This window comes from Camponotus floridanus, unplaced genomic scaffold (genome assembly GCF_003227725.1).
Source record: "Camponotus floridanus strain SB8 unplaced genomic scaffold, Cflo_v7.5 scaffold62, whole genome shotgun sequence".
Lineage (NCBI taxonomy): Eukaryota > Metazoa > Arthropoda > Insecta > Hymenoptera > Formicidae > Camponotus > Camponotus floridanus.
Window position 1 is genome coordinate 1,158,943 of NW_020229792.1, and position 27,546 is coordinate 1,186,488.

The window sequence follows — 27,546 nt, forward strand, 5'->3', positions numbered from 1 at the left end:
AGTTTTAAAAAATTCTTACATTTCTCAAAATTCAAAAATTACTGGCACGTATTGGCATTTTAATTACGGGAGAGTATAATTTTTAATTAAAATTAACTCTCCTTTTTTGTAATATAAGGTCTGTCTTATATTCTGTCTTACATTCTGTCTGATGTTATTTTCGATACGTAAAGCTAAACTAGATCTAACTGTGCTTGTGTGTTTTATATTTTGTTTTATAAAATTCAATTTTATCAAATCAATTCTTCCACATTTTTTTAAATGACATTAAAATTAAAATCCAATAACAAAATAAAATGGAAATAATATCATCAATGATAAGTGACATTATTTTCATAAAATTACTTATTTCTCGTCAGAGCAGCCGAATGCGTTAACGACAATTTGAAAGAAGAAGCTTGAAAACGCAGTCGTGTCTTACTCAACCGTATCAGATGCTTATAGCTTGAAAAATAGAGGCGTACGAGGGGTGAAATCAGTGAATCGCGGTAATAATCGGGAATATCGTGCGCCGCGTGCGGAGGAGTAGCCGGCCTGGCCCCGCGTGTTTCAGGGACTCCCGAGGCGTACCATCCCCCGGAATTCCCTCGGGAAATCAGCGAGGCACGAGACTTCTGCCGGGTCGGTGGGTAGCTAGGTAGGTAGGTAGGTAGGTAGGTAGAAAGAACCGGCGCTCACATCGACGTGCACGTGTCCGGAGACATGCGTGCTGGCTTTTACGAGCGTTGACAGTGCTCTTTCCAGCTCACCCTCATCGGCTGCTGCTGTCAAACGTCTCTGCCAAGCCGAAAGGCTGAAGGTAAAATCCATTCTTGTGCGTTCTGCTAAATTCTCGAGCGAAAGATTCGCGAGAACATGTGATATGAGCGGTGAAAAACACAGCGAGAAACATACCTCTTGCGAAGTTTCTTCATAAATACATTAACTCTCCTTCTTTTATAATATAAGGGTTCTATCTTGTATTCTGTCTGATGTTATTTTCGATGCGTGAAGTTAAATTAGGCTTAAATGTTTTATACATTTTGTTTTATAAAATTCAAAATTTCATCAAATCAATACTTCTACACTTTTTCAATAACATTAATTAATTAAATGACATAATCGACGTACATCTTTAATGGCATGATCGGTCAATTATAGTTGTCAATATTTTTCAACCTCATTTTATCGTTATCAATTTTTTCGTTACAATATAATTCAGAAGTCTTTCACACTTGAATGTTTATCAAGGAAATTAAATTCCATCTATTGCGTTGTTTTATCATTGATACAACATATTCGATTGAGAGATTGAACGATTTGTTTGCTGTTGAGATATAGTTCTGAAATGAACATTGATCATGGGAATAGTACAAAGTGAAACAAACACAATTTTGCAGGGATAAAAGCAATCGCACGGATATCGTTTATATCATCATCCTTTCATTTACCCGGCGGTCACGTAGTGAATGCGTCGTGCGCCGATAGAATCCAAGGATAACGATCATTATCGGCGCACACGCGCCGTTATTTGTTTAAGATTAGTCAGAACAAGCTTATACGTGACTTGGATTTCCCGATTTCGATCATTATATACGTTACAAAGTATACATTTGTTACTTCGCGCGTGCATACAAAGAGCTCTAAGCTTATAATTCTCTCCAATAGTTTACATAAACATCAGTTTGTGTGCAAACTTACATTTCTAAAATGTATCTTCATAGGAAACATTTTTCAAAAGAAATAATCGAATCAATAAATATATTGTTATAGTATATGTATTCTATAAAAAGATATTCTAGAAATATGAGCTTGATCGTTATATTCATGTAAACTTAAGGATGTTTTGTACCTGTTTTCAAAATATTGAGAATTTAATGAAAATTGTACAGAATGTCTTTACATATGTTTAGAATCTTCAGTACAATTTTTAAATCGATTCACTAAAGCTTTCATAAATTATAAGGATTTTTATTTGCACCGAATTAACATGTGTTCTTATGGGAAACGTATAACCACGTCGATTCAAATGACAAAAACACATGGAAATAATATTCAGAATTTGTTTAAAATTTGCAAAAGTTTAGATACAGAGGAAATATTTGGTCAAATAATATTATACAAGTACTAACTGCTTAAAAAGATATTAAATATAATTCAATGAAGTTAGCCATGTATCTGTCACAAGGAGAAATTCTCTGCCAAAAGTTAATCATTTCGATTAACAAAATTCGGAACATTTCAATAAAAACGCAATAATTATTAAAAAATACATCTCTGCACTGTAGCTAACAATAAAATCAAATTGTAATATTCCACACAATTTCTTATTCAAAATACACTAAAAGTGGATATAATATTCGTCAATATTGATTTTTAGCTACATACAAAACATCCTTAAAGAGCAAGTGAGGAGAAAAATCATGTATTATATTTGTTTTTAGAAAAATTTAAATTTGATTCTTATTCTCTTAATTAAAAATGTAATTTGAAACAGAATATTAATAAAGATTAGAGACTTTTTGTATCTGCAATTATGTGAGCCCAAAAGAGAAGCCCACCGAGGTCGTTTCATTGAGCTTTCACCAAAGTCACATCGCGAAAATCATTTCAAGCTCCACCTGTTACTACGATGCGTGTTGAAAACCTGCAGGGATGAGCCTGCGAGTGCTATCGATCGTGAGGAATCAATGGATACAATTATCCGGTCACGTGTCGGACTAACGGCGAACAAGTAGCCAGGGAGGATGAGAATGGAACCAGAGAGCGCGTTTCCTTGCTCGGTCTTCTCGAGTCCTGGGTCCTCGACATTGATAAATGTTGCACGCGTGACGCACATTCTGTCACTGATCGAGTCTCGCAGGTTCCTCGAAAAAAAGAAACTATTCATCGATTCTCCTGGGAGACAGTGCAGCAAGTGTTTCTTCAAATAAAATTGATACAAATTATGATTTAGAGGAAGAAAATAGCTTTGTAAAGAATTTATTCTTTGCATTGACTTCAAATGCCAAGGGCAAACTGCATCACTTAAGAAAAGGAAGACGTTAAAATCTACTAGAAAGACATTAAAATTACTATTTGCACATATTTTCCTAATGATCGATAGAGTTCTTGCTGTAAAAAATTTCAGCAAATTTTTAACGATAATAGTTTGTTTCTGGCGAATCGCGGTGAGCTGGTCTAATTATCACGGTAAATCGTAGTAATTAAGGGGACGACCAAGAAAAGTTCTCCCGCGGGACGTCGCGGTCTGATAAAATCCAGATCATTCTCCCTGATATCGGAGGGGGATGCAAGTTCTCACGATCGACGATCTCGTGCCAATTTTCGAAAGGACCGAATCGGGCGGAGATCCGAATTTAATAATGAAATTTTGCCTCTCATTAGGGTAGATCGTCGATACTCGCGGAAGTCGCGAATTAATTCCAGCAAAATCCTCTCACGAATAGAATAGAGGATACAGAATTGAATTGATGACGTTACAATATTCGATTTATAAGAGTTAAATTCGGTACGTTAAATTTCTCTCTCTCTCTTTCTCTTTTCTCTCTCGTACACATATATATCGCAATAAAAAAATTTTAATTGTCAGAACGTTGCATAGTAAAAAATATAGTTTTCTAATTTATCATAATTGTATCCATATATATTTCTAAATTCCTAATTATAAAAATAATTATAAAAATTATTTTCTTATAAATAATTATAGAAATAATAAGATTAATTTCTAATCTTAATTATTATATATTTTAATCTGTAACATATATAATAATTTATGACATAATTATATATTTTAATTTATATATTTTAATTTATATATTTTAATTTATGACATAATTATATATTTTAATTTGTGTATTATTATATAATCTAAATCTAAATGGTAGGACAATTTAAAAGAATGGAACAAAAAATAAAAGAACAGAAAGAAAATTCATATATCTTTAAAGATACATATTCATATTTAAAAAAAAAAACAACGAAAATATTTAAAATATTTATATATCTTTTTCCCTATATGTTCATTATCTATACACACTTTTTACTTTTACGTTATATTGCTGTGTACATTAAAGTCTCGCGTGTTCCATTTTTTCTTTTTACAGATGTCTAACAATTTGGTCGGTATCCGTGGGCGTCCATGCCTCGGCAGGTTGAGTAATCAAGCGTAATGCTTTTGGGCTTCGAGCCGCGCGCTTTATTTGCACCATGCCACATCATAGCTACGCTAATAACGTCCCATGAGGACTTAATGTCGAGTCGTACGTGTACAAGCCATAATCCGAAGCATGCGTGCATGCATGCGTGTACATTTGTACATCGTACACGTTATTCCACGCCGTCGCGATGCTCTACGGATTTCCTTTTGCGCTAATCGCGAAGCTTAAGGAAGGTAAAGGATAATAATCACAAATAAAATTAAATAATCTCGAATTTGTATAGAGATTTTACATTTGAATTCAGCTCAAAATTACTCTTTTATGGATATGTTATATGGATATATTCTCGTATATAAATCTATTGATTACATCTGTCAAAAGCTGAATTTTCTGTCATATTTTTTTCGCACGCAGATTTTAAAAATTTTAAAATAATCATTGTGATAGTTTCATAGATTTTTTTTTAAAAAAGTTCTAATCTAAAAAAAGTCTATTACAGAAAAGTTAAAAAATTAAAAATTAAAGTCTATTAGAGAAATTAATTGGAGATTATGATTTTATTCGAAAATTTATGATAGCAATAAAAATATCCATAAACACATAAAAGTATGCATGTATCAAACGGAATATTTTTAATTTAACGTGTCGTGACACATGCAGAATGTCATTGCATGTATTGGGCCACGTGTGCTATAAATCATACATTATAATCGATTACAATAATTACAGGTAAGCAGTCTTCGTGCAACCCATATCGGTTAGAATCTGATCAATCTACACATAACATCTCTCTTTAACTTGTTGCATAAATAAAATCGAACACGCAAGAACCGTGTCGTATTACCTGCGAAAAATCTTATGGCATAACATAAATATTTCCTAAAATTATATAGACAAACGTAATATAATAAAATATACTGTGATAAAAAAAATTTGTATGTAATATTGTATTTAATAAGTATGATAAATATCGCAAATTTACAGTGACTTATTTAAATAATCCCTCAAATTTTGAAGATCCTAATTATATCATAATGCTGAAAGATTGTTTCAAAATTGTTTACATCGCACAGTTTTTATTACAACCCATTGATTGCTATCCATGCGAATAATTTAATTACGCTCTACTTTTTTCCAACTTTTGTCAGACTGATTCTAGATTTAAGGATCTCCACGCAGCGAGTCGAATTTAATCATTCGCAGAATCCATTCCTCGCGATAGAACAAAGGAGGCATTCGAATTCGGCATCCGGCCGAACATACTCGACCATCCATAAAAGTCAGCGGTGTCTCCCGCGCAAAACGGAGCCTCCTAGATTCTAATCAGGGGCTGCGTGTACCTATTAGGGACGTTCATTGTGCGTGGGTGTATCGTGAATACGACAGGGGTAAGTCTCCCCTTCGGGGATAGCCCCGTCGGAAAGCGGGGAATCTGACTTTGTTCTCTCTTTCTCTTTTCGCGAACATCACTTGTCACGTATGATTATGTGCGTTTCCTTTATTTCCAAGTACGCGGTATGCACATTCTACTAAAATATGACGAATGATGATATAATTAAAAACATATAATATGATTTCTTATAAGATATTATTTATCTTATATTTTTTATCAGAAATTAATTTTTACTTTAAAATTAATTCCAATCAAAGATTCCATTTATCATAATTAATTTTAAATATATTTATCAGATATAAAAGGATATTCTTATACACAATATTGTATAATAATTATGTATGTATTACAATTAAGAAATCTCTTGTCAGTATTGAATATTTAAATGTCTCTTTTTTGCGCTACAATCGCGGTTTAATAAAAATATTATCTGCTGTTATAAATTCAGAAATTTCATTGTGTGAATTAAACATTATTTGCATAAATAATGAAATCTCTCTTTCTCTCTTTTTCTCTCTCTTTCCTCCTCTGTATTATTTATTTCATATATTTCACATACAAATAATGTTTCCAATTATAGAGTCTATACATGAATAACAAAACATTTTTCGTGAATTGAGTTCCAGATTACTGCGTTCACATTTATGCTTTATGCCGTTTTAATACGTATTCAGATATCCATTAATGTGTTATTAAAACATTTCGTATAATTTATTACACATGTATTACGCATGTAATAGTATATTAAAAACACGTCATGCATATTTTTTTATAAACTCGTCGTAACCAACTCCATCATCTCTCATCCCTCTCGAAAACCGTGCCCCTTCAGGTAACATCAGGCGAGGGCCAACGGGGTTAACGGACATCATCGAGGATCGCCTCGTGTAAAAACACGATTCTCGTGCGGGCTTCGAGAAGTTATCGGGCTACTTCCGAGGCAGCGTGGCGTCGCTATCTCCTATCTTTCATGATCGCGCATCTGTCGTGCATTTTGGTGAATCACTCCGTTCCGCGCGCCCGACGAGCGTTTGCTCCATATTATGGCTTCCACGGTCCGCGGGTGTTCCGGGATATTGCGTTCCCGATATAGACCAGTCGACTGACTGACTGACTGGCTGGCTGTCTGGGGTCAGCTGCGGAAGCGACTCGTGCCACCGGTGAAACCATAAGGCCCGCAATTATGGGGTTTGCGGTCGGCTCCCGGCGATGATTTGTCGGCCTCCTTCCCGGTAATTAACGGGATGACTTTCAATCGCGGCGCCGTCGAAATCCTTCCGCGTGATTTTTCGCCGTCCACGCGAAGGAGAGACCAGGATCCGGACAGATTTTTCAGAGTTTTTATCCCGGTTCATTTGTTATCATAGCTCCCGAAAAAAGATACTTTTGTAAGCCTATCCAGGGATAGGCTTAAACTTATTGTTAATTGAATTGATATACGTTTTTTATTATACATATATTAATATATTTTTATTTTTGAAATTTTTTTTCATTTTTTTCTATCAATTAATTTCGTAATTACACGTTTTAAACATTCCCCGTAATTTATTTATCGTTTTATTAATAATATGCATATATAAATAGCTTCTACTTATATCCAGAATGCACGGCGCGTATATTATAAATATACAAAATTATAACGAAACGTTATTATAATGCCTTTTCCCATCAGGGAAATTAATTTAATCGATCGATTGTTATTGAAGCGCTTTTTTAAATAAACGTTTATTAAACGAATTTAATTGCACACCAACACAAGAGAGCATCTCGCTTATGTATATATGTACAAAATTTATATTCTACTTTATTGAAATATGACATCATATAAATATAAATCGGAAAAGCGCCCCTATTTTTCCACCGTGCCTACGGCAAAAGGGACGCTTTAAAATTTTATTCCTGCTGGCCAGTTTGGATATTATTTAGCGCGTTGTGTTTGTTTACCAAAGCTCTCCATTCTGCCATTACACACAGAGAAAGAGAGAAAGAGAACAAGCGAATAAGCAAAAGAGATAACCTGCCTCTCTGCAATCGATATATGAAGCACCGCGGCTGCGACGTTCCCCGGAGGATCGCGATATGTATTTTCAGAAAGCGCCTGCACGATCGAGCACACCCTCGCTAGCGCGAGCTTCTGTTTGCACGCGGTACCTTTCATCCGTGGCTGCGTGTTTACCGTTTGATCTTATTATTTCATTCGTCTAAATTTAAACACTTCATTCATCCTCTCCCTGTAATATACCGTTGGTTTGTTTTCCCGTAGCCACGATGCGGAACCCGGTAATTCGATTGACAGGGCCCTTCCCAAGTGTCCTTGGCGGATTTAGGTAAACTTATTGTGCGTGCAAACTGTAGGATTTATATAAACTAGTATTTTTCCTTCCCTATCGAATAATAAAATTGAAAAATTAACTGCATGACTTGCAAGCATTCTTTAAATTATTTTAATTCTCATTTATTTTTTAAATATAATTTAATTTAAACGAGAAAAAGAAAATATGTAACATAAGATGAATAGAAATTTTATAATAATATATACAAAAACTTAGTAAAAAGCAAAAACAATTTTCTCTCTATCAAATTTTTGCTATTTAAAATAACTATTTGAATAGTAGGACTTTAAACAAAATAATACATAATTAATGGTATGATTAAATTATATTTTTAGCAACAATTGTATGAAAAATCTGCGAAGAAACTTATGTAAACGTGACAAAATATTTTTCTTAAAAAATTTTTGCGCGAACCACGAAGGATGCGAGAAGAATGTCGCGAACCCTCGAAAGCGAGCCGATGCGTTAACCGCATTACAGGCACTGGTATAAGCCAAACCAAACATTGACATGTTCGATCATAGCGATCTCTCATAGTCAGCTAGAGCGATGACGAAGGAGAAGGAGGAGGAGGAAGTGAAAGAACCAGAGAGGCATGAATACAAGCGCGCAGGATATACAGGATCGAGCCAACAGAAAAAGAAAGAGAGAGAAAGAGCCGCCTCGTACACCATCTGGCCATTGACGGGGGGTTTGGGCACCAAGGGGTAGAAATTGAAATGAAAACAGGGCGCTACCCCAAACCGTGCCGCGTCTTTGCTATGGTTGTCAATGAGGGCTATTAGGGGACGATATGTTTTTCTTCTTCACAGATTTCCTCTGTGATGCGTTGACTTCTGCCTAAACCCGATGACGAGCGTGGTGATTGCTCGTCCAAAACGAGAGTAGACGAGATTGGACAAGAATTCATTTCTTCAATCGACAATTATTATCCACTTTTGCTTTATTATCTATAATTTACAGATATAAATAAAGTACTAAAAATAGTGAAATACTACATTCGTGATGTTGTCACAAATAAAAATTCAAGATATAAGAACATCTCTTATGCTTCATGTTTGCTGAAGTATCAATTAAATGCTCTAAATTGCTTAAAACGCGCAAAATTTCATCTTTATTGTGTATGAAGCAAATAATTTGTAATAAAAAATTCTTATCTCCCATCAAATAAATTGTTTTGTCGATTAAAAATATATCTTCTTTATTATTTATCTCGGCCACTCTCATAAGACACACATTATATATTGTATTCAATATTAATATATTTTGAAAAACATAATTTGATAGTCTTCTTAAGTTAAATTTATGACAACCATTATTAGATTTTATGATAAACGATTCCATAATAAGAGCCAAAAACGATACATATTCGTTTACGAGCTTAATTGAAATATACGGGTAGTGCTCGAATTTGAAATATCTGCGGGTTATTTTCATGATAAATCAATCACGCACCATATCTTGCTTGCAAAATATATAATAAATTATATGACGAAAATATCACGAAATTAGTGTTTATTGTATATTGACGTAAATAAACAAAGTACGTAACATGTACGTAGATAAACAAATAAATAATATCATACATTAATATGAGAAAATATCATATTTAATGTTATATTTTTGAGATACAGTAAATATCAGATATGCTCATATTTACTATATGTCAAAAAAGTATTATTTAATTTATATTTCAATTTAAAAAATTAATTATAAATTTTTCAGTTAAACATCTAAAATCTAAAAATGTCAAGTGGAATCTATTTTTATCCATTATATAAATATTTACTACTATTGTAATTGTATCAGTAGCATTATTTATATAATCTCGTTTTTATCATATTTGTATACGGTATTCAAGTACATTGAAAATATTATAATTTGAAAAGTTACATTTATGTGCTGTCGACTAAGGTGAGAGAAAAAAAAAGCGCGAATATTACACGTGGTAATACAATGTCCTGAATAGTGCTCGAGCTGCCTCGACGAGCACTTGGCATAAGAGCATTGAGAAGGTCACGTGTCGACTCGTGCACACCGGATGTCATGGTTTTGTCGTATTTAGCGCCTCCTCTACGGTCTATTCACTTCGTGGTAAAAGCATGGGCGGTTCCTTTTCCGCCTAAATAATCAACAACGAGGTGCAGAGGCCCGTACCATGAGAAACGAACGTACGTGATATTATCAGATAACAATCAACACATAAAATTAATTTCGTTAATTTACAATAAATACATATTATTGTCTTGAATAAAGATGCCCATTTTATATCAAAAAGGCTATTAAAATTTAACCAAAATAAAATTCTCTCTTTTTAACTATGATGTGCAGTTTAATAATATTTATTGTAATAATCGATTGTGATTTTGTATAATACCTGTATAAGAAAGAGATGAGAAGATTTTACGTTGAGAGATTGTTGAAGTCTCTGAATGAAATAATTTTACTAACGAAAGGAAAAGCGAGGTGCACCTTCACGTTGATCACTGGTTTATTTCACTTAGCGGACATTCACGGACGATTACGCGACGGGAGCATGGGAACTAGGCTACGGAATCGTTCGATTCGACGTCACCATAAATCTACGCGTGATTTGCAATGCGTGCCACGGACGATCGTGTGGGAGGATCACTCTGGCGAGCGTAGGAGTGCCGGCGTCAAGTATTGTTCTCCAAGGGACAACTATTTCGTCTACAATAGCCGTACGTTGACAAAACCGCGAGGTAATGACCGTGATCGATTACGATTTTACTACGATATCGTTTACGCGAAACATTGCGCCGATTATATCTGGACATGTTGTTCCCACGGACCGTTACGAGTGACTTTATCCAAAAAGCATCAGCTCACAAAAGGACACGGGGAATAAAAAAGGAAAAAAAGAGGAATTAAATCTGTGAAAATTTAAAGCGTTTATGGAAATACTATTTTGAATGTGATTTTCCTTCCTTAGGATTATTTTAAAAATAATTCGAAATTGCTGTTCTATAACTAAATTATTTTTTTATCACATTATTGGTGTATGTAATTATATTTATATGTAATTATATTTATAGATTCCATTTTCTCAATAGTCTAATTCTTCTATAATTCTTTCTAATCCTTATTAATGTATTTGATAAATTGCTTCGCGTATCAATATATTGTTTCTCTACTAATGATTTCTTGATCTTTCACAATGTTATCGTCGGCATCGCGGAAAGCTATAGGGTTGTCAAAAAAAGTCGGTTGCGAAGAACAGAAGTGTAGGAATAGATAGCTAGATAGACAGCTATAGATACAAGGAAGAAAAACGATGCGAGCATACAATTATCCTAATGGATCCTGACCAATAAGCATTATCGATTCGACGTAAACACTTTTTTACTATCTATGTAACTTGTTAAGCTAAAATAACTTGGCGCGACGACTACAAGACAACCATGATATCGAATTCTCAACTTTTGCCTATTTTATTAAACTGTGAATATTAAATTAAAAAAGAAAAATACAGATAATAAATGACAATAGAAGTAGAGTCATTCAAATTGTATATTTTTTAAAAAGTTCTCTTCTCCTTCCCTTTAAAAAAAAAAGTCTACCGCCAAAGGTTGCTCGAGCAAGCTGTAAAGTCCGCCGCGAAGCCATCTAATCGATTCTTTCCAATTAACGGGCAGCCCACGAAAATCGGCAACAAACCCAGCGGGAAGGCGATCCTCGTACATCGGTGCACAAGCGACGTCGGAATGAACAATCCACTCGTCAGTACGGCCACGTGACCGGCCACGTGTCAGGAACGTGCCGGGACAACTGGTGCCCCGCTCGCTCTCTCGTCGTACCATGTGCTCCGATGAATATGTACCACCCTGTATGTCGAGGACGGGGAGGGATTGACACGCGCGTGTTTCTCCGCAGGATGAAGGATTACTTCGCAAGCGCGACTGTTACTTTTCTCTTTTGCATATTGAATCAAGGAGGCGAAACATCTTTTTTTTAATTTCTTTTTTTTTAAATAAGCATCAGATACCTATATTTTTTGAATCATAAACTGCCGAAAAGTAAAGCCTCTTTCCGGTATCTATATTTTTGTATCGCATATCTTGAATAAAAATAAGCGCATATGATCGCCCGCATTCAGGATAAGTACATGCTATACTTTGGAGTAGACGACGGTATCGATGTCGATGGACAATAAAACTCTCGAGATGTAACTTATAATCGACAATAGTGTCCTGTGACCAACTGTCGCAGCGGAGATCGAAGTTGAACATGTTCTGGATAACATATGGGACAGAGTCGAGTGTTTCGTAGTGACCCTTTTCGCAACAGACTACTTCAAGGATTGATACCATCATTCGAGCTTTCTCGTTTACAAATTGACTCTTAGATTTTCCTACAATTTCTTTCGCCTAATTTTCAATGTTATCCCTTCCCCATGAAACAATCGTGTCTTTGATATTTAGATAAAAGCGGTATAATTTTGGCATAATATATATTCAAGTTTTGATGTTACAGAGATCTTGCCTTCACATTTATTTCTTTTAACAGAAACAATGTAATAATCGGAGATTGATTTGTTTTATAACGTCAAAATTAAATTCACGCAATCAAATAAATAAAATAATTCACCGTAAAAGGCAAAGAAGAAAAATAAAAAAAAGCACTCACATTCTTCCTTGATAAAACGGCTTGGTGTTTTGATCCTCCGTTCTAAAACAAAAGAAAACAAAATGTAAACAGATTAAATTTTGACTAATAAACCCAAAAATATTTTCCCTCTAAAATTTTAATTAAAAATAAAATAAATTTAAAATAAAATGCAATTTTGAAGCACTTGAATGAAAATAAAAATAAAAATATCGTTGAGATAACTCCAAAAATATTACTCATTTTAATTTAAAATTATGACAAGCTTTAAAAAAAAAATCGTTCAATAAATTTTCAATAAACTTCTGTATCGGACCTAAAATGTAATTATTTTAGATGTTATACGTACAAACTGCACTTTGTCGCACGCACATGCACACGTATATATTATTAAAAGAAATGTTGTATGAAAATCAAAGGCCATCTTAAGATTTGCTGTTACGATTGCCAAGACTTTTATTTCGAGAAATTTGCACGTCGACGCAAGGCTGTGTACACGTCGCTCGTATCTCGGTTGTAGACGCCATAACTTTTTTATGGAACATTGTGTCACTAATATTTCAACCTGCCGACACTTTCTCTCATACCTCACGCCGATAAATAATTTAACTCGCCACTATTACGAGCGAGTTCTAAGATATTTTGCACGACATACATTACACTTGGTCACGACGCGATATCGCGATTCGTCGCTTCTCTTCAGACGCGAATTAGATTATTCGCGTGTGTGATCATTTTTATCGTAATGTCCATGTGAATATATCATGCATAAAACAATTATCTTGCCAATTATCTCATGATTCTCACGCAAAGAATACTCATATATCGGTATTTTGTACAGTAATTATACATTTTTGCACTTGAAAGTTGTGCATATATACAATTTATACCCATTTTACATTAATATTTATTTCATGTTAATGTTTATTTTAGTTAATTATAAATGAAAAATATTTAAATATTCGGGTGTGTGGGATGGATTATTTGAGAAACAGAATAAAATAACAAAATTGCCAAATTATATATTCTATTGAAATATTAATATTAAAACTTTGTTACAAATATTACGTAACAAATGTTAATAAACATTAATTTGGGTATTCAAATAAATAAAAAACAATAATTTGCATAATTTAATCCAATTATTCACGTATAGATTTTATTTTCTTTTAAAGATATAAAAGTATTAATAGAGATATTACCTTATATATTGATATATTATTATATCAATATATCATATAAAAATATATATTATCTAAAAATATTATCGAATTAAAAATCTGAAACTTTTTATTTGTTGATTGTCGATTTGAACTCGATTGAACTGATAATGATTTCCGGAAAATATCGATAAGCACGGATTTGTTTCACCTTGTCAACTGGGTATCGTAACAGAATAAACGCAATAAATCCGCAAAAATATCCACAAACTCCACTTGCTGGTTCTCAGTCATATTACATATTTATATTGCGAGACTATACATGTTGACCATTAAAACCACAATATAATATATATATATTGATTTTAATATATATATATATATATATATATCTCGTTTCGTGTAGTTTTGAATCGAATTTTAGAACCGGTAACAGCAGTTAACATTTCACTATCAGAGAGAGAGAGAGAGATCGTTATCAAATTAAAACGAGAGAAAATTATTATTCCATTTTTACGAATCTCGTATACACTCAAAATTGACTTGTAAAAAGAGAGCACTTTACGAAAAATGAAATTAATGAGAATTCTTTGCGCATAATACGAGAGTTTTCGAACACTCTCGGAGGGATAATTTACACGAGAAGGAGCAAGGTAATTTTTTCTCTTAGAAAGTTTCCACTCTTTTCTGGCTGTACAAGAGAAAATGTTACAACTTTTAATTTCGTAGTTTTATAATGACGATAGATAAAATCGAGATTAACTTGGAATTTCTTTCGATATAGCATAACGTATCATTTCTATTAATGTGTAATATGGCAACTTTTAATTAAATTATATCGATCAAACCTTACCTGTGCGCGAATTAATCGAATCATATGATTTCGATATTTTTCAGAAGCTCACACGAAAATTACACACATAAGAAATTTTTCATAACATGCATTATGTAAAGTTAACGGATAATTAATAAGATACAAAATTTTTTAATAATTATAAAAGTACTAATCTACACACATATTAAAATCTACAGATATAATAATTTATAATATTCGAGTACCTCGAGACAGTAATTTGTCTACATTACCAATTATTTTTTTACCTGAAAAAGTTATGATAATCTAGGTCAAATGTAATATTTTCAGCTTACATGTCTAAATATTTTTTCAAATAAAATGTGAGACATATCCCGTTTTGTCCTCTCGAATCTATGGTAACTTTGCCGGTGACATAATCGTAAGGTTACATTAACGCAGCTTAAACACCATTTAGTTCCCATCAGGAACCACTTAATCTCCGATCGCGTAAACTCCCAGTGGCAACAACGGCAGGGAAACCAATAGTTCATTGTAAAGAGAGAATGGGCGAGAGAGAGAAAGAGAGAGAGAGAGAGTATGTGATTACGCTCTCGACAAACAGAAGAACTTTGTCCCGTAAGAGTCACGTGGCGCCGTTGAAGTGAGCACCACCTTTCTCTCTTTCTCTTTGTGTATGTAACGCTCCATGGAAAAACCTACCCCACGCGATAGGCGATCGGCAAGCACGCCTCCAAGGAAAACAACCCCGAGGCTGCGAGTCTGCGTTCCCACGTATATACGCTAACTCAATCCCGGAGTTTGCCGTGTAACAGTTCGGATTACACACCGCTTATATCCAAAATGCTTTGTCTGTGAATCGCTAAACTCGAAAGTATATGTGCTGGAAATGTTCGACAATTTTATTCTTTTTTTTTACGTAAATAATGCGATAGTTTACGTAAGAAAAAGTGCATAAGCTTCTAATAAAGATCTTATTTTTTGCAAAAAAATAGCTTTTTTCATTTTCCTCGTGTGTACTTGGAGGCAGTTATAACGAAATAATAGCTGCCTTCAAGCATTCTACTGAAAGAAAATAAAAAGGATTTTTAAATGTCAGATAGAGAAATGAAAAAGGTTACAGTTTAATGAAAATATTTGCAACACATCTGTAAATATTATATAAGAGAGAGCGATGAAACATTATTCTATATTTAAATATATTTTTATTAAATATAATTTAATAAATATTTTTAGAATAAATATTACTTCTGGAAAAATTTTAATTTATATATAGCCTTGTAAAAAATTGAAAGAAGTATATATTAAAAATTTTATATTATAAATAAATTCAAGGAAAAAATACAGAATTTTGACTATTGTATTATATTAACGAATTTTTTTATTATATATTAAATTCTTTCGATTATCAAAAGATAATAAAATTTAAATAAATTTTTGCAAGATAAGTTAACTTAATATAAAATCTTAACTTATAATATAAAGTTTTATAGTACATATTACGAGAGCGTGAAACGTAAAAAAATTTGAAACGTAATCATTGATAATCATTTGACATTGTTAGTATTGAGTTATCGCAATATCGGCTACTCATCTCGATAGAAAGTAGGTAGACTTTGTGTAAAGATATGTTTTGAAAAAAAAAAAAGAAGTTTTTAATCTTATCAAGAATCGTTCACTTCTCTCTGCCCGTTCACAATCAGTGACATACATACTTTAATAATTCTTATCTTGACGTAACTACTTCATTGACATAACAGATAAAGATGTTCTAATTCAAACTGCGTTTTCCTAGTAGACATTTATTCTGATAAAATAGGCGTCTATAAATATATTGATTAAATTTTGATTTAAATCAATCTAAATGAAATAAAGAATTTAATTGAATTTCTAATTTCTATTGTCGTAAAATAAATAATTAAACGCATTTATTGTTCAAATAGAATAATATGTTAATAGTTTAATTATGCAAATATGATAATAATAATAAAATAATGGTTACAAAATATGGAGAATTAAATAAAAATATGTTTAATAGTTTTTTTTGTCTCTTGTCTCAAAAATTACACAATTTCCCCGGAATATATCTTTTCTTTTTTTTTCAAACAAGTAAAAAATATTTTTACCTTCCTGTGAAAAGATGATGTCATATTACGATACGGTACAATGATCCCACGACTATCTTTAAATGCTCTCTTTTTTTGTTCGAAAAAAAAAAGACAGCTATCGATCAAAACTCGATTAGCTGGTACTCCAAACCGGAAATGAGTTGACCTCGGGTTAGCCACGCGCTATAAAAAAATCGTAATGCCGTAATACTCCCCAGGGTGAGATGCGGTAATCCGATGCGGGTGACGGAACACGCGTGTGTCTTTAGTACTCTGGAATTGTTTTTCAGCAGGGAGAAACATTGTGCGCTGTCGACCTCTCCTTTTGTTTCCTGCTTATGACTTGCTTATCGGTTTGGCAAATGACATTTTAATATGTAACTTTAACAATTAGAAGATAAAATAATTGTGAATATTATATCTCGCATACTTAATTAAAGATTAATTAAAGATAATTAATTTAATTAAAGAAAATTAATTTATTAAATTTAATTTAATATGAATACAAAAAAAAATATGCAAGGGTCTCTCATCATTCTTATTCTCTCTCATTCTGCGGGTGCGATCAAATTATGACTTATGAGACACGGGTTGGCGATAAAAGGCCGATAACCGATAGTTAACGATGTTACCACGCCGATCTATCACGGTGAGTGGTCACTCGGGGCGAAATTGTATGAAGGAAACGAAAGAAAATATAGGAAGTGTTCGGCCCGGTGCCTTCCTGATCTGGCGGTTTCATACTAGAGTCATAAAAAAAAGATAGCGAAGCAGCCGTTACCGCAGAAACTTTCAACTTGGGGAGCAATTTTCTCCTCTCCCTCCGACAACTTTTTTTCACGAAAAATGTAGGCAGGGAAAAGATATTGCCGCGATTACACCACGTGAAAAGGGTTACCGATATTTTTTTCCGGAATATCGCGAGAGATAATCGATGTACGAATATCATCTTTACTCTTCTGTACTTTCCTAATTAAAGCGTACGTCAAGGAACTTTTAATAATCGAGGCTGCTGTTCAAGTAAACTAATTAAAAGAGATTGATGCGAGATTTGTTAACCGAATTGTCAAGATACTTTAATTACGCGATCGTAATATCGAGTCTATTCATTTATCAAGATACTTTAATTACACGATCATATAATCGAGTCTATCCATCGTGATAAGATGAATTTATAAAAATACCTAGAACATAAAATTTAAATAAGCCAAGGCATCACGCTTCGTCTCCGTGAGAAAAAAAATATAAAAACCGTGCTCTGTAGACACCGTAAAGTGACGCGAGGAATTTAAGTCCCAGGGGAAGAGCTTCTCCCAGCCGCGTAATACGATCAACTCGTCCAATCATCGGCTTTGGCGACCGCGAAGTGCTCGGAGAAACGTTTCTTGCGCACCAACCACACACACATGTACACGTATATATGAAGAAAACGCACACAATCGCGAATGTATGTCGCGAGTGCACGCGTATCTGAGCGCGCGTGCGTTGATACCTTAGTGTGCGTTATTATAGGGGGGTAGGAACCTTAAGGTTCTCTCGGCCCTTTTAGAGTGCCAAAGCCGATCCGTCGTCGGCAACAAAGGTACCGACCTTCATCCTCATTTTCCCACCGACTTCTCTCCACCCCTGCGCACGTGAATACCACGCGCTACCCCGTAAACCGTGGTCTGCCATTTTCTTTTCATCCCCGTCCCGACCATTCGCTATGAGCCACCGTTTCCTATGGTTACCATTTCGCTCGGGGGTTGGTTGACGTCGTCATTGGAGCTTCTCGCCCCTTGTCAACGTACGATTCTCTGACAGTCTTTCCATAAAAAGAAAGATAAGAAGGAAAAGGGCTTTTTATTTTGCGATTTTTTTCTCCTCTCCTCGTGTGTACCAGATAATATGCAATTTAAATGATGAAATTATATTCGTCAAATTTTTCAGAGGATTCTCGCCAAATATTCCGTCACTAGAAGATATCGAGAATCTCTACTGTTTTTTCCTTCAGTTCTGCTCTTTTTAATTTATCTCATTAAAGTTATTAAAATTGCATTATTGTTTAACTGATTCCATGTTTCTTTCTATAAAACTACGATTAAGCAGAAACAAAAAATCAATTAAAATTAATTGACAACGATTCTATGCAAATATACAATAAAAAAATATTCTATTATAACATAAATTTGACAAATTACACATTTGCTTCTTTCTTATGCAAAAGCTTTGATAGGAAGGCTACATCGCTAAAGTACGTGAAAGTAAAATCACATCCGTACGATTAATCGGTCATAAGGGATTGCGAGTGACATAAAACGTGCAGCGAGTCTTGCCTCGATAACGTTCAATTTGCAAGAGCAGTGAGCCGAAAACCAAGATCCTCTCCTTGCGAAGCCCTCGGCGAGGAGATTTAACGCGGCTTACACGACTAGGTTTAGTTCCAGGGTGGTTTAGTTGTAGGATTTAAGCCCGTCGTACGTAACGCGCCGCGTCGTGCCCGAAGCAATACCGTATATCGATTGCGGGACGGCCGAGCCTCCGAACACATTACATGATTAAACCGCCCCAATGGCATAGCAACCGGCCTTGCAGCACTTACCTTATTAAAATATCCGCCACCCTCGCCGCGCCCTTTTAACAAAAGCGGAGCCGCGAACTATTACGCTCTCTTTATTACCCAGAAACGCTTAGCCGGCCAGAAGTTGATCGGTTCTCCGGTCCGCCCGTATTCATTCTGTCACGATGGATATTAATCCTCGCATCGTGATTATTATGCTAATCATCGATCTGACGAAATTAAAGATGACATTGCACGCGATCTTTTCGAGACAAGTCAATCGGTTCCTATCAATCTCAAGATCGGTCATATTTAATTTGCCACGTGCAACATTATATAACAGTTTTAGGAGTGTATCGTAGAATTTGCATCTTTCGTGGACCAGAAAAGCACGCCTTTTGCATGTATTTGTCTTGTGGATAGATTTTCAATTCAACTTGGTCGAAATTCTACAAAAACTTTCATATTAAAATTAATAAATATCATACTTGATGAATGTGAATTTTAACGATGTTAAAATATACAGATATATAAATTTTATTATTTAATATAATTGATAAAAAATGATTGTTGCTTATAAGTATGATCGTGGAAAAAAATGTTCACGATGTTGAGAAACTCTGAGCTAAGCAGTTTAATTAATCAAAAGAATTCCAATACAGTTGCGGATCTCGTTTATAAGTCTGCATCAAACGGAAAATGTGACTCGTATTGGAATTTAAAAGGGTTACGGGGTCACGAATCTCTGTTTACGGGGTAGTAAACTTAATTATCGTTAAACTCACGCGATCCTTCGTGAATATTCATTCGGAAAATCGGTCGTCGACTCCGTGTTGCATAACCACGAGATCGTCTTCGCCGGCCGCGAATGTTCATAATTTAGGAAGCTTCGACCTTGCTCCACTCACCGAGATCGACTGGATGAATAACTCAGAGGACAAGTCGCAGTGCGCGTGGCGACGAATGAGAAGAATGAAAATGGCAAGCAAGAATATGATTAAGATGCGACGAGAGTAAAAATCGAATGAACGTCTAAAATCTAAGAGCGATACATCAACATTTATTATATCGATATTCCGATACTTATATAAAGCATGTATATTTGAAAGCAAAAATATACATCCGTTTTAAATTATTTTTCATTATATAGGATATTCTATATCGCTCATTTGTTTAATATTCTGGTTAAATTAATTTTCAAATGCATTGTTTTTAGGAATGTATATGTGTGTTGAAGTATCAATAATTTTTATAATTATAAATAATTATAAAAATTTTGAAGAGAAATATAAAAACAAATAAAATTTCTTTATCTGATAATTAACCTTCACTTTTGCTTGATTATCTGAAGTATAACACGCGATAAAGTATGAATTTAAATATTTCTGAGATAAACACATATTTTTTGCATTAAGAAGCAACGTTAAAAAACAGTATTCAATTGACACTGTAAAAAAGCGGATTTTTATATATAAATTTCTAATGAAATAATTGCAAAATTTCTTTCGGAAATATTTTAAGCTAATATATTAAGCAATTTTTTGCGATTTATAAATAAAATAAATTAATAAATATGAAACAGAGTTGAATGGCGTATTAGATAAGGTTTATAACATTATAATCTAGGCAACTTGGCAACTGTAGATCGATTAAATCGATTCTTTTTCATCTTTCTCATAGTTAATTATTTTAATATAGATAAAAAATATATGTTTTCGCACGTTTCGCGAAATTAATTAAGCCTCAGATATATTGTATTCTAATATTACATTGTAGACGATGATTCCATGATTTAAATAAAACATTTAGTAATTATAACATCTAGTAATATTAACTCTAATAAGACAAAAAACTCTAATAAGACAAAAATAATATATCGAAAGAGAGAATAGAAACGCGAACACGTTATATATTTATATCTTTAGCACCATGGATCTTCGAGTTTATAATAATATATACACTAAATATTTAATAATATTGTGCTAAAACATGTATATATGTCTCGTCTAGCTCCGGAAATTACAACGTTATAGTATTGACAGAATAAGACAGTGGCACGAATGACGATAGTGGCTCTTTAGATAGAGACATTAATCTTATCGATCGTTAATGGAAAGACATTATCGAGAAGTGGTCACCGTTCAAGTGAAAATTTCAAGTCAAGCTGATATTACGAGATACATCAAACGTCATTGAAAGCGAACATTATATCAAACGAAAGAGAGAGATACCATAAACGGAAGGAGCGAAATTGCGATCGAGTTTCGATCGACAATTGGCATAAATGTCAACCATCTCGTTACTAATTTCGTCGTTAATCATAGTGTTTCAACGTGTAAATTGTCCCCGATACAATTGCCATCGCGATTGCCACTTGCATTTCGAAAATAAATGTCGCAAATACGTTTCCAAGTCAGTGAACGTAACGAAAAACCGAGCGATAATAATTAAATGGAGTCTGATGTTTGTATTGGCAAGGCATTTCATATTTATGTTTCATGTTTAATATGAGAGTCGTAAAAAGAGAATAAGTTTACTTTTACAAAAGTGCTTTTCAGATATGTTCAATTGTACATATCGTAAAGATAAGTGTTTATCTGTCAATAAAATATTATGTAACAATAATATGTACATTAAAATAATTATTAGAATTATTTTAATACATAGTATTTTCATATCATATGTAAATCTCAAATTGTATGTTTCTTTTCACGTACATTTTACTTTTGCACATATTATGATGTAAAATTTTTAACTTATAGTCCTTTTAACTGAATGGAAAAATGTCGGAATTATGTTTCCTAAGCGTCAACAAGTTGAATAATTGACTTGATAATAATTTTATGAGGTAACTTTTGAAAAAGAGAGTATCATATATAACATGTATCTGCAACGATACATCATTCTGCCGGCTGATTTCTTTAACGTATCGCTCTGTTTTTATAAAATAGATGTACTTTTATATTAAAAAAGTGAAAATTTTTATGCTTGAAGAAATGAAAATGTATCTTCCTTATAGTATAATTTCCTATTTCTCTCTATATATATGCGTTGCATAAGTTATTAGTATAATCTTAATACTCTGCATGAAAATAATCTCTGATAATACCTGATTTGCAGGTATCAGTCTATCAATTTACTGATACGTCGCGTTTCATGATTAACGAATTATATAAAACTCTAAGCGTTTAATAATTACATTTTACAAGCTTCCATTTTATCACTTCTTCCTTTTATATTCCTCTTTTCGAAAATCCTTGTGTGCCATTTTCTGCACACTTTAATAAGATATTTAACATACGAACAACAAAGTAATAAATTTTGTCGTTCAAGCAATTTAAATAAGCCTTTTCTTCAGCTGCAAAGTAATTTTTCCAACCAGAGAAAAATATAAATTTTTAATTATCTTTGCTAATTTATAGAATTTTTGCGTTCACATCGCGACTTTATTTATCTCCCTGAAAAGATTTGTTTCTTCAAAAAATTATTAAAAAAGACAGAACTTTCCCATCGATGTTTTTTCTTATGCACCATTTTCTGCACACTTTAATAAGATATTTAACATACGAACAACAAAGTAATAAATTTTGTTGTTCAAGGAATTTTGTCGTTCAAGCCTCTTCTTCAGCTGCAAAGTAATTTTTTCAACGAGAGAAAAATAGAAATTTTTCATTATGTTTGCTAATTTGTAAAATTTTTGCGTTCACATCGTGAGCTTATTTATCTCCATGAAAAGATTTCTTTTCAAAAAATTATTAAAAAAGACAGAACTTTCCCATCGATGCTTTTTCTTGGGTACCATTTTCTGCACACTTTAATAAGATATTTAACACACGAACAACAAAGTAATAAATTTTGTCGTTCAAGTGATCTTGTCGTTCTGGTTTTTTCAACCAGAGAAAAATAGACTTTTCATTATCTTCGCTGATTTATAGAATTTTTGCGTTCACATCGCGACCTGTCTCTTCTGGATTTATTATTTAGAAAGCTCGATTAACGCAGAGATTCGCAAATTAACTCGCCGTATATCCGTCGTATAACTTCTGAAAAAAAGCCTCTTCTCGGCTCTCTTTTCTCGCATGCCGGTCACTCACCTTCCAGATTCTTGTTCCTCGCGAGGAGCGCCAGCAGGACATCCTGGTTGGGCGCCGCGTCGGCCAGATCCTCGTCCTGATGGGCCGACGGCAGCGTCGCGGGCCCGAGCGGCGGCATCGCCGGCGGAGGACGCGGCATCATCACCGGGGGGCCCGCGGCCCCCAGCGGCAGGGCCAGGCCGCCGGATGTGTGGTGCAGGGAATTGTGGGCCGCGATCGTCGGGCCGCTGCCGGTCAGGCTCGTCGGGAGCGTCGCGGCGACCGGCGGCTGCACCGCCGCCGACATCGACAGGTCGACGCCGCCGAGCAGCACCGGACGACAGCCGCCGGAGGCACCGCTGCCGCTCACCGCCGGGAGGATCCCGCCGCCCCCCGGCAGCGGTGCGTACGGCAGGTACAGCTCCAGTCTAAGAACGAGGTCGTGCAATCGCGTCAGCAGCAATTCCCGGCGACGAGGTCGCCCTACGTTCACCTACGCCCCCGTCTTCTCGCGGATGGCGAGATCGTCGCCCGCGGTCTCTATCGGCTGTGAAACAACGGCTGTCGACAACGGGAGGCTCGCTTATCGTCCAAGGTAACTAGGTGGTTCATCAGTTTCCAGTTTAAGAGAGAACTCATGCGAGCGTCGAGCGGTTCTTTTCTTCTCTCGAATTGTCCCTGGGTTCGGCAGAGATGGATGCATCAATGTGGATTACATGAAGAAGAGGCTTGTTATTATTGCGGGATTTCTTGGCGTCAAGAACTTTCACGAATTACGAAGTACAGTCGTGCAGCAAGGCACTTTCTCTTTCCTCGCCAAGAGTGAAATATTGTAATTAAGTTTCCGTATTATCTCCTCGGATTGAAGGAAGCGACTTCGGCTGCCATGCTGAGGATGGAACGATAAGAAGCCGCACGTTTCTTTCAAAGATTCGCTGTTTGCGTCTCCCAGCGTGATTCAAACTTGCGCGATGTACTGATTTCGAATGTCTCGTAAAGTTAGCGAGCTCACTTGATGTATAAGATACTTCCAAGAGCGATATCGTTCCCCTGACACAAGCAGCGTTTATTTAATAGAAAACTCGAGCACGACCGTCCAGCGTTGAACAAGATTCTTGTTAAAAAGTATATTTTACGCGCTGTCACACGAGTTCCGTCGAAGTTGACGATTTAGCGTCGTGATCATTGAAGATGCTTCGGAAGCTCACCGATTTGTTCCTATTTATCATCTCCATCGTTGATTCTAACACATATACTGGGAAAGCTCTCATGACACTCTCGCGCAAACAATTTCTCTAAAATTATTATACCTCTAGCATAAAACTTTGATAATCATGGAAAGTCGCCCTCGAACAAATTATACACAAATATTGTTTAGTTTTCAAGATTAACTTCGCTCACTCAATCACCGAACTATCATTCGTTGACTCGAAGAGTCCCTGCGAATTGCGATCAGTCTCTTAATGAAATTCCCGCGATTATTCCATGATTATTAGACGAAGAGATCATGAAACATCTTTTGTACCAGATACGCTCTCTGCGCTCGCGACTTGTTTATGAGCTCATTGCACTTGAATGAGTCGTTTGTAAATAGTTCCACCAACGCTACCGCACAAGCCGCTTATTGTCAATGAAACGATTCACGCTCGATAAGCGTATTTCCGGTCTTTTGCACGTCGAGTCTTTCTAATCCTCAACCTCGATGTACTCGGCATGTCAAACATTCATCGCCTAATCGCACAACATTATAAATTATTCAGCAAACTGGCCGTTCTCTATTTTTTTATAACTGGATCTTAGATTATTTGTGCTTGCTATTGTCGACGAAACGCGAACGATCACATGTTACAATCAACACCAATGAGTAAACTGAGTCGATTAATTGAAAAATTCGTATCGCGCCAAGTTTATGTCACTTCCTCCTGTATTTCTTCTCGTGTTCACGTCACCTCCTTTGACCGATTCGAATTTCTATTGTTGCTCTACAACTCTCTGACGACGTTTTCAATCGCGCAAAGTTTACGTCACCTTTCTCGAGCACGAGTCGCAATGTTTTCGATGAAACCGGAAATCGCCGACGGACTGTGCGCCTTCCAGGGTCCGTGCAGGCCTGAAGCCAGCCACGCACTCGTCGGGGGATCCGCTTATCAGACCACTCGCGAGATCTCGTTTATCTTGACCGTAACCTTGAATACGCGGCACCGATCGCGCCGATCTCTCTCGAGTCCGTCGAATCGCGATTTCGCATCGATATTGTTTACCCTTTAACTTCGTCTTGATAAACGACGCTGACGTTTCTCCTCAAGTTTGCAAAACAAGGTACGCGCAAGACGTGACGGTGATGTCTGTTCTAATCTCGCAAAATGTTTCGAAAAGCGGAATTGTTACGCTTAAAATCGAAAGAGAATCAACGATTTAAGGAATAAGAATTCTTGCCTGTATTTTAATTTCTACCGTTTAACAACGAGATACCGATTTTAACATTAAGTATCAATATATATACTATATTTTTCTTTTACTAAAACGTCTATAAAATTGCCTAATTTCCACTGTATTTTTTCGCCAACCAAGCGTCTTGCCTACTTCCTAATCATTTTAAAGTCACTCGTTTCTTATTCCACTCATATCGAGGCTTTTCACGAGCGCATCCACTTCTTATTCGGGTACCTCTCCGATCTCCCCTCGGCCATTCGCGCCAGAAATATCCTCGGTAATCCCGATTGGTATTCCACGAAGAGGCTCAAATTTTCTTTCGATCGTAGAGTCGATAACACTCGAGACGTTCCCGAGGCTCTCTTAAACGTCTTAAACGATCTCCGATCCTCCTCCCCCGGATCGATATCTGTTGTCTGCGGCCGCGATCGGTAGCGGGACGATGGTTTTTACGCGCGTGTCGATGTAAATCTCGCGTCCTGTCCGACGTGAATCGACCGCCCGACGCGTCGGAGAAAAACGCGACGGCTCGCGAGCGATCTAGCCGGTTGTCGATCTCCCGGTTCGGCGATTCGGACCGAATATGCGGTCAACCTCGCCGTCCGCCGATAAGAAACGCCGAATTCCACCGGCCTCCTGATCGCGATCTTCGACCTGCCGCGTTGTCCCGACCGTTTTTTCCTTCTCATCGGATCCGATCCCCTTCCCCTCCTCCCTCGCGATGGTCCGGGCCGTCTAGAGGCGCGTTCGATGACTCTCGTCGATGACTGCCGTCGATCGTCCTCGCCCGTAGCTTCGCATCTCGCGACTAGCTACAGAGACGCTGGAAATGAAGGGACCTCTGCGAGGTTCGTCAAGATTTTCAGTTGTTTGATATTTTTATTCTTCAAGTTTTGAATGACGTTTTTTCACTTTGTTGTTCGATGATCTTAGAATCTTCAAGTGTTACAGTTAGAAACACAGGGATGTCTCCACATCTTGACTTAATCACTCACTGATAAAATCCTGCGGATGCTGGGTGCACAGTAATATTCTTCCAAAGTCCCCGAATGTTTTCTCTCGTCAAACACAATCAGATATTATTAAAATTAGTTCTTTCAATTTTGACAGAAGCGATGGCAAGTCAATCGGCGAGCGAGGTGTTCGAAGCTCTTATCCGGAGAGGAAGTTTCCTCGAGAAACAGCACAGTAGGCACGGATCCTTCGACTTTGCGACGTGCGTCGACGCGATCGTGGAATGTACTATTTGATTAGCAGGTGCCAGAGTACTATGGAGCCGGCTTCGGCCTGACGTAAGCACACCGGTCGGAAGCAACCGGGCGCTCGGAGGGCACGAAGGACGCCGCCAGAAGGTGGAGGTGGTCGCGCACCGGACGTACCGTCCGAAATCGCGTACGCAGCTATCGAAGGAGAGGTTGCCACCCTACCTACCGTCCTCGGCCACCACCGAGACCGCCGCCGCCGTCGGTTCCGACACCACCTCGAATGGGGGAGATCGTCCGGTGGGGGAGTCTCGGGCCTGCGCCCCGTGCGCGCGTCCGCATCCCCTTCGTTCGCTTCGTGCGTGGGGAACGCATATTCGAGATACGTACGAGGATCCCGCGCAAGATTTCGAGATGGTTTACGATACGAGCCGCAGCGGAGCTTTCCCGTTCGAGCGCGAGGAATGGACTGCGCTTGTAGCTTTGTTGGAAAAAAATTGTAAGCGACCAAAGTTGATCGATATACGATTGCAAACGATCTTGAAAATTAACACGAGAGGTACAAGAAATATACATGCAGAAAAGATCTTGAAGATCTTTATCATTAACATGCATTTCGGTGGAATATCTTGCATCATATTTTATAAGTAAAGTTTATAAAAAAAACAGATATATATATATAAATTTATTTCATATAAATTAATAAATATTGATTCTGCAAATTAG

General features: G+C 36.0%; 1 protein-coding gene across 4 annotated transcripts in view; it reads right to left on the reverse strand.

The window, feature by feature from the left end:
- The window catches only part of LOC105254406 (LIM/homeobox protein Lhx3), a 44,080-nt gene extending 18,408 nt beyond the window's left edge, over positions 1 to 25,672 (reverse strand). For 2 of the 4 annotated variants that reach the window (XM_025413205.1, XM_025413204.1), the window contains exons 1-2: positions 23,207 to 25,672; positions 12,513 to 12,554 (exon numbers count right to left, since the gene is read on the reverse strand). In XM_025413205.1, coding sequence (XP_025268990.1) covers positions 12,513 to 12,554; positions 23,207 to 23,492 — 328 coding nt within the window. In that variant the 5' untranslated portion in view covers positions 23,493 to 25,672. The remainder of the gene's footprint in view (positions 1 to 12,512; positions 12,555 to 23,206) is intronic. The other 2 variants (XM_025413207.1, XM_025413206.1) reach the window with 1 other exon arrangement.
- Positions 25,673 to 27,546: the final 1,874 nt, after the last annotated feature.